The following is an 8579-nucleotide window of genomic DNA, read 5'->3' as shown; positions in this document are numbered from 1 at the left end:
TAACCTGCAAGGTCACGGCCAGGGCCTAGACAAGTCTGGCATCTCAAAAACACGGTGTAGGAGTGACTTCCCAGCCCGGCTGCGTCCTCCCCCCGTGGCAGCCTTGGCTGCGGACAAGTTCAGCTCTTCGGTCTGGGTCCCTTAGGGCCACGTCAAAGGGTAGTCAGTCCCTTGCTGGGCCCCGGGTAACTACAGCCGCCTCGCTGGGCCCTCGCGCGGGCCGAGGGTCCTCAGGCGTGGACCCCAGGGCGTGGTACCCATCAGCGCAGGCACAGGGACCTCACTCCGGGCTGCCCTGGGAGGTCACCTCTGGGGAAATGCGCGGCAAGGAGAAGGGGGTGCAGAGCTGCAGGGGGCTGGGTGCATCAAGTGGTGGTGATGGGGGTTCTGGGAATACCTGTTCCCCCACCTCCACCCTCTCGCGTGGCCTGCGGCGTCAGCCCAACCGGCTCGCAGGGGCCGGAGGACTCTGTGAGCGCACCCCCTGCACCTGCACCGAGTTCGTAGGGCGCATGCGCGGGCCGCGGAAGGCGGGGGCCCGTCCGGGAGGGGTCTTGCGGGCCCTCGAACCTTCCTCCCAGCTGCCCGCAACGGGTGTCTCTTGATCGAGCGAGGGGCGCAGCGCTGGGCGACGCGAACATCCGACCCCGCTCCGGTCGCGTCCCCGCGCCCCCAACCCCTGTACGTTTCCAGGGGCTCTGGGCCGGAGAAGCCGGGGTGCCCCTTCCTAGGACCCCGCGGGGCGCCGCGTTCAGACAATGGGGCGGGAGGTGGAGGTGCTTTCGTGACTGCGCCCGGCGGCTGAAGAGGAAGAGGACGACGCGGTGCCGAGAGATCCGGAGGCCGGGTCTCACGTCCCGGCGCTTCTAGGCCCGCGCGGAGCGGCGGCGGCGCGGGGACGCAGGGCCCCGGCGGGAGGCGCGGGGCCCGGAGCCACAGGCATAGACCCCTCCGGGCCGGGAATCCCTGCCCCGCTCTCATCCGTCGCCGGCCTTCCCCAGTACGCCGCACCGCCTCCCGCCCGGGCACATCCCAGCTGACTGCCCGCGCCCGGCCGCGCCGCAGCGCCCAAGTGTGCCATCGGGCGGGCGCGGAGGCGGCGTCTGCTCCCACCCCCGAGATCACATGGTGACCCTCGGCAGCCAATGCAGTGGACGCTAGGACCCTGCGGGACCCCGGGCGCCGCGACTGCACCGGCGCCGCTGCATTATAAATACTTCTCCAAAATGCGGCGCAGCTCCCAGCGCGCGCCCCGGCCGCCCGCCGCCTCCACCCCGCGCTCCTGAGCTGCCACCGCTGCCGTCGCTGCGGGTCCGAGGGCGCCGCGCCCTTGCCCTGGGCCGGGGCTGTGCCGGCCCGCAGCCCGGCCCGCCTCCCCGCGCTACGCCTCCCGGCCGGGTGCATGCATTGTGAGCCTCCCGACATGGTCTGCGAGACGAAGATCGTGGCCGCCGAGGACCATGAGGCGCTGCCGGGGGCCAAGAAGGACGCGCTGCTCGCCGCCGCCGGCGCCATGTGGCCCCCGCTGCCCGCCGCGCCCCCACCCGAGCCCCAGCCCCTGGGCGGTGCGGGGGACGAGGGTCCGCCGGAGGGGCGCGGCGTGTACATCCGCGAGTTCCGCGCGGCCGAGCAGGAGGCGGCGCGCCGCATCTTCTACGACGGCATCATGGAGCGCATCCCCAACACGGCCTTCCGCGGCCTGCGGCAGCACCCGCGCACGCAGCTGCTCTACGCTCTGCTGGCCGGTCAGTGCGCGGGGACCTGCCACAGCCCGTGTCCGCCGGCCCCTGCGGGATACAGGCACAGGGCCCGGCTGGCCCACCTCCGGCCCAGGACGCAGCCCGGGAGGGGAGTGGACGCGCACCCGAGCGACTCCGAGCTCTGCGGTGGCCCGGTGCGGTGGCCTCCCGCGGCGGGGTCGGCTGGGCTCCCGGCCAGGGAGCGCCGGGCGGGGGCGTGGGAACGAGAGCGGGGCGGGGGCGGCGCGCGGTGGTCTCCACCTGCGTACCGGCCTGTCCCTGTCGGCCGTCCTGGTGGGGGCGGCGACGGCCCGTAGCTCCGAGGCCGAGGCTCCGCGCCGGCCGCGTGTGACTATATATAATCCTCGCGGCGGGGGAGGCTGCCTCGGCGGCTCCAAGTGCTAATTTATGAGGGACGACAGCCAGCTCCTGGGGTGCCGGGCGGGTGTGCACAGAGAACTCGAGCGCGGGGGGCGGGGGGGCGACGGCTGGGGCCCTCGGGGTGGGCAGTCCCGCACGGGCCTCCTCGGGGGCTTTCCCCGCCGCGTTTCTCCCCATTTCACAGATGAGGCGCTTGAGGCTTGGGGGTGGGGTGCGACTTTCCCAAGGTCATGAGCGGAGGCAACTGCCACTGCAGCGCGTGGGCCTCTTGGCCGCTCGGATGGGGCCAGAGCCACCTTGGGCCTCCCTGCCTTATCCCTGGGTGAGGGTGGGGGGTGGCCTGGGGCGGGCTCTGGTTGGGGCCTCCAGAGGGTGGTCTTGGGGCCTTCCGTTTGAAGGTCCCTCCCCGCCCCCAGGCAGGAGCCTTGTGGGGCAACTTCTGGCTTCCCAGTGGGCCAGTGCCCACCCTTCCCCCACCCCGGAGGCCACAGGGTGGTGGGCGAGGACCTCTCCCAGAGCCCCTCCGGGCTGCTCCCACCTGAGGTCCCCTGCAGCTTGTCCTTAGCAGGGAGTGTGATAGGTGGCCAGGACTGTGGAGGTGGCTGAGACGACCCACTGCTCCTCCAGAAAAAGCAGTCTTGGCATTTTGGGCGTGCTCTCTCTTCCACTCCTGTCCTTCATGGGCTCGTGTACCAGGGGCCCTGCTGTGAGTGGCTGGCTGCTGGGGACACAGGTCCTCTCCGGAGCCCTGACCGCCTCACCCCGGCTGGTGTCCTCACTGTGTCTCTCTCCCCTGGCTCCCTCTCCCCACAGTGCTCTGCTTTGCTCTCACCCGCTCGCTGCTGCTGACGGGCCTGGTGACGGCGGCGCTGCTGGGGCTGCGCTACTACTACAGCCGCAAGGTGGTCCTGGCCTACCTGGACTGTGCCCTGCACACCGACATGGCCGACATCGAGCAGTACTACATGAAGCCCCCCGGTGAGTCCTGGAGGGCTCCGGCCGCCGCCTCTTCCTCTTGCTGCCCTCCTGCCCCCGCCAGCCGCCCCTGTGGCAGAGCCAGGCCTGTGGGAAAGGGCCAGGCAAGGGTGGGCTCTGGGACTAGACTTCTGGCCAAGAGTTGGGGGTGCAGTGGGCTGGCAGAGACTGGGGGGCAGAGTCACCAGGCCCTAGGTGCTGAACCAAGGTCCCTGAGTGTCCACATGGGCTCCCCTGGGCCTTTGTCACACCCCTGAAGGTGGGGGTGGGCCACCGCCTGGCCTCGCCTGGCGTTTGCTGAGGGTGGGCCTTCTCAAGTCTCGTGGGCCCCATCTGGTCCAAGCTGCTCCTTGGTGCCCTGCTGGCTACTGGGCTGGCCTGGCCCACCCGGTCCCAGTGGGGAGGGGGCATGTGTGGCAGGGCAGCAGGGACCCTAAGTTTCAGTCTCCTTCTGGTCTGTGGGCCACTTAATGAGCCAGACAGTCTCGCCCCGGGCAAGGTGGGGCAGGGGCAGACCTGGTCTGTGGGGCCCTGTCTGTTCTCCAGGTGGGCCAGGTCCTGGGGCGCAGGACCCCAGGCTTCTCCACAACTGGAGTGGATGACAGATTCTTTAGTGTGGCCCTCCAGGGTGTGAGGGTCTCCCTGGGCTGAGGAGAGGGGACAGGATGGGCCCAAATGGCTGGTTGGGGCCTAGCAAGAGTCTGGTGAGCGTCAGGGAAGGGCAGTGGGGGATGAGACAGGCAGCAACCCAGAGCACGGGTGCTCTTCCCGGCACTGTCCGCACCTCTGGTGGCTGGCCTCGGGCCCCTCTGTCCTCCCCGACCCTTTGTAAGCCCAGAGAAAGCATCTCTCTTGCCTCGTGGAGCCCTTGCTGCAGCCTGGCTCTGCCTTTGTCCGTAACAGGGAGGGGGGCGTGGCATGAGGACCCTGCGCTGGGGCCCGCACCCTCTCTCTGGGCTGCAGGCTGCCTGAGTGTGATGTGGGGAGGGGCCCTGTGCCTCCCCCCGGAGACACCCAGTGGGTCTGAGGAAGGCCCCCGGGGGGCAGATAGGCTGGGCAGTAGCGGACAGGGCTGTGCTGGAATTATGGGGAAACTGAGGCCCAGGAGGGGCAAGGCTCCCAGAACTGCCTCGACCTTTGGGTGGGTGGGCGGGCAGGCCCTTGGGTTGATAAGGGCAGTGTGCCCTCAGCAGCTGGCTCAGCGGTCCCCACGCTCTGCCCTGTGTCAGGTCTCAGAATGTGGCCGGAGCCTTGTGGACTGAGCTTCTGGCCTGATGGGGGCTGCAGGAGAAGAGGCAGTGGGGGCCCCCCGGGGCTGGTGGAGGAGTGCAGAGTGTTTTCCCGGCAGGGCTCAGGTGCAGAGCTTTTAGGGGGCGGAGTTTGGCCACTCACAGCAGGAGTTGGGGTGGGAGAGCCCAGAGACTGGGGAGTCCATGAGCAGGGCGTGTGCAGGCCAGGCCCCTCAGAGTGGGTGCCCCCCGCCCCCAGCCAGCCCTCACTCCCCATTGGCCCTGCATCTTTGGTCGCCAGGTGCTCCCAATGGCCAGCGCCCTGCCGTCCTCTGCCCTCTAGTCTTTATTCCCTCTCCCTTCCTTGCTGAGGTCTTGTTCCCTGAGGCCTGCCCCAGCCACCCTGCTCTGCTTGGGGCTCTGATGGGCCTGGGCTGTGGCTGGGGACAGCTGACCTGGTCCCCGGGCTGGCTGCCCAGGAGAGGCCAGGGTCAGTGGGGAACGGTGCCCAGGGCCATTCTAGCCTCTTCACTTGGGTTTCTCAAATGTTGGCAGACCGCCCCCGAGCCTGCTGGAGGTCCCAGAGCTCCTAGCCCAGCCGCCTCTGACCCCGGACAGTGGAGGCCATGGGGCTGGCTGGGCCACAGGCCCCTGAGACCTTCTGGAGGTTCTGGCCCTTTGAGGCGGCCTTGCCACCCCGGCCTGCCTTCCCGGACCCTCTCAGCACCCACTGTAGGACCCTTCTGATGCTCCCTCCTGACACCCGGCTCCCTGGTGTGGACACCTGGAGACAAGGACAGTGGGTTCCTGGTGGCTGCACTGTGACCTCTCCGTGGTTGTTACCTGTGGCTCTCCAGACATTCAGTCTGGGGGCCGTGGCCAGCCCAGCTCTTGGCACCAGGGGGTGGAATTCGGGCCCAGGTCAGAGGCCATGCTGGGCCCCCAGGGACAGCGGTGCTTCACAGCAGAGCCCGCAGCCCTGACCACCCTGTCCCCCGCAGGCTCCTGCTTCTGGGTGGCGGTGCTGGACGGCAACGTGGTGGGCATCGTGGCGGCGCGGGCCCATGAGGCGGACAACACCGTGGAGCTCCTGCGCATGTCCGTGGACTCACGCTTCCGTGGCAAGGGCATCGCCAAGGCCCTGGGCCGCAAGGTGCTGGAGTTTGCGCTGGTGCACGACTACTCGGCGGTTGTGCTGGGCACCACCGCTGTCAAGGTGGCTGCCCACAAGCTGTACGAGTCGCTGGGCTTCAGACACATGGGCTCCAGTGACCGCTACGTGCTGCCGGGCATGACCCTCTCGCTGGCCGAGCGCCTCTTCTTCCAGGTCCGCTACCACCGCTACCGCCTGCAGCTTCGCGAGGAGTGACCGCTGCCCACCGCCCGCCGCCCGCCCGCGCCCACCTGCCCGCCGCCCAGGCCGCTTCCAGACGCTCACCTCGGCGTATCTGCTGGGTTTTCCCGTTTTCAACATCTAGTGGTTCTCTGGCTGGTTCTGGGGGTGGGGAGGGGCTGTCGCTCCTCTGTGACTCTGGGGGGTGGGTCCTTCGCCTCCATGGCCCCTGCTCTCCCAGCCTGTGGGCCACGCCCTGAGGAGGGACAGCACTGACCACCACCTGCCCACACAGGGACCCCGCTCTAGCTTCCGGGGCTCCCGGCCTGAGGCCGTCCAGGCAGGCCCGGCCTTGCCTGCCAGAGCACAGAACCTCTGCAGGGGGGCCCTGCCCAGCAGACTCCTGGCCACCAGCCAGGCTCTGGCTCAGCCATTGCTCCCCAGGAGGTGTGGCCTGCCAGGCTGGCCCGCCACAGCCCCGAGGGCCCCTCGCTCTGTGCATGCTGAGCACGTGGCCTGGCTGCAGCATGCTGAATGCCCATGGCTCCTGCCTTGCCGCCCTGCCCACTGGGCCCAGACTGGAGAGTGCCCCTGCCTGCCCCTGCCTCCCCCTGCTCTCAGGAGGGCCAGTCCCCCCAGCCCCTTGCTACACCCAGTTCAGCTTTGCTTTGACACCCAGTCACCTTCTTTCCTTTCGGTCCCTACCTGTCCCCTGCCTGGGCTTTGCTGATTAGAACCACCACCCAGGTGTGGTTCCCATAGCATCCTGCTGCCCAGCCTCGGTCAAGGCCCTCCAGGAGAGCGGGTCGGGGGCTCTCCCCCAGCGCCAGCTAGATCCAGCAGCCTCTCCCGCCTGCCCAGGACCCCCCGCCTCTCAGCCCATGGGCTCTGCCCTGTGACTCCTTATTAATGAACCGAGGCCGCTGCCGCCACCACTGAGCCCACAGCTTCTCCCGGCCTGGAACCAACCTATTTTTTTAATAAGTTATTTAGACAGAATAGCACTCTGCATGTCTTTAATTCTTGGGACAAAACGGTAGTTCGTACCTTCACATGTGCGCGTACACACACATACACACACTTGTGTGTGGTCTGGAAGATGCGCTATTTCTGGCCCAGTTTGGTGGGGGTGGGTGGCTGGGTGGGTGGAGGGTCTCGAAGTTCGGAATCCAGAGGGAGACCCTGACCCAGCATCGTTTTTCTGGTCTGTGGGAGGCTGTGGGCGGCCCCCTCGGCCCTTACCTGCCGCAGCCTTCCGGAGCGGCCGGTGGCCTCGCCGCCCACCTTGGCTTGTGGCCGGCTGTGTGCGGCTGGCTCTGGAGGTTGGAGTCCAGGGCTGTCGGGCGTGGGTGGCCTGGATGGGGACGGGCTGGTGGTGGTTGGCAGTGGCTGGACGCCGGCCACAGAGACCCCTTTATTGGGGGTTTGGAGGAAGGGGGAGTGGCAGGTCGAATGGGCCACTGAACCAGGGCCCACATATGGGACCACGGAGGGACATTCTTAAAAGGACCTTTGGAAACGAGCAAGTGAGCGAAACGCCCGTTCCTGCGGCACCTTCTGTGCTGTCCGCAACGAGATATTTGCAGACCCCTGTACAGACCCCACTCCCCTGTACATACCCCTGGTGGCGCCCGGGCCCCGCTCGGGGTGGGAGTTTTGTAGACTGTACAGAAATCGGCACCCTATTTTCTTGCAGTTCTCAGATTTTGTTAACCTGGATTATACAGACAGACGTAAAGTGTTTTAGCAAAATGGAAACAGCTGTGCCTTTTCCTCTTTCTGTCCGGCTTGGGGCAGCCTCCATCGCTGTGGGGCCTGGTGGGGTGGGGAGGGTGGGCGGTGGCCTCGTGGGGTCAGCGTGGTGGCTCACGCTGGGATAGCACGGGGATGCCACCAGCTTCCTCTGAGCCTGTGCCTCTGAAGCCTCTGGTCCGTGAGGTGGGGACAGGTGGCCAGGGCAGAGCCTGTGCCCTGGGGCTGCCGGTGTCTGGTCATTGCTGACCAAGGCGCCCTGCAGACATTGCTCCTGGACAGCAGTGCGGCCACTTCTTGTTCTGCAGACACCTACCTGAGAGGGATGTGGGTGGGCTGCTGTGTCCTCCCAGTCAGCGTAGAGAGGGTGGGCACTGCCTGGACTTGACCTTCCCTTACTGCCCTTTGTTGCTGCCGGGACTCGGGTGAGAAGTCGTGCAGTTGTGGCAGGGGGGTCACGTGTCCAGAGCCTCATGCCTGGCCGCTGAGGGACAGGGGCCTGCTCTGAGCTCTGGGCTTCGCCTCGCCCGTGTGCAGCTCTGCAGACCCTGAAGTCCCCCAGGAGCAGGTCCCCTACCTCCCGTCCCCCTGGCTGGCCGCTGCCCCTCGGCCTGGGCACTGACTGCCCCAGAAATGTGCACTGCGATGTGGACTCTGTGTTTGCAGAAACCACGATGCCACTTCTCCCTCTGTGAGGTGTCCTGCTGGGGCCCTGCTCAGCGCAGTCCGGCAGCTGCTCTGCCTTGGCCGGCCCCAAGCCCCTTCTCCCCACTGGCTTCCTGGTCCCCCCCATGGCTGCTCGGTGAGGCTCAGAGAAAGGCCGTCCTGGGCCAGGCATCTACGCTCAGGGGTCAGGGCTGCCAGGACTTTCGTTGTCTATCCAGGAGCTTTTGTCTGTGGAGTGTTCCGGAACGTCTTCCTTAGGCAGCTCCGGGTGTGGGACCAGGGACCTGTGGAGAGGCCCCACGAGGGGCCATGGTGGTGTGTCCCACCTGTCACCCCACGCACGTCTGGCATGGCCTCTCTCTGCCACCCTGGGTGGAAGTGGTGGCGGGCCGGGGTCGGCCTGCCCTCAGCAGGTGGAAGACCTGTCCTAGGTGCTAAAGGTTAGGCTGGGAAGCCCTGCGGGGGGGTGACCCCTTCCTGCTCTGGGTCCCCATCCTCAAAGAA

General features: G+C 67.4%; 1 protein-coding gene across 1 annotated transcript; it reads left to right on the top strand.

Moving 5' to 3' along the window:
- The first annotated feature begins 580 nt into the window (after positions 1-580).
- Positions 581-7415, top strand: NAT8L (N-acetyltransferase 8 like). Its single transcript, XM_037046970.1, has 3 exons — positions 581-1745; positions 2934-3098; positions 5326-7415. Exons 1-3 carry the CDS (start codon positions 1403-1405, stop codon positions 5691-5693), a joined length of 876 nt encoding a protein of 291 aa, XP_036902865.1. The 5' UTR covers positions 581-1402; the 3' UTR covers positions 5694-7415.
- The last annotated feature ends 1164 nt before the right edge of the window (positions 7416-8579 follow it).

The sequence above is a fragment of the Sturnira hondurensis genome, unplaced genomic scaffold, assembly GCF_014824575.4.
Source record: "Sturnira hondurensis isolate 20B ecotype Veracruz unplaced genomic scaffold, ASM1482457v3 Scaffold0000780, whole genome shotgun sequence".
Taxonomy (NCBI): Eukaryota; Metazoa; Chordata; class Mammalia; order Chiroptera; family Phyllostomidae; genus Sturnira; species Sturnira hondurensis.
The sequence above is the reverse complement of the archived record's forward strand: the minus strand, read 5'-3'. Positions and strand labels throughout refer to the sequence as shown.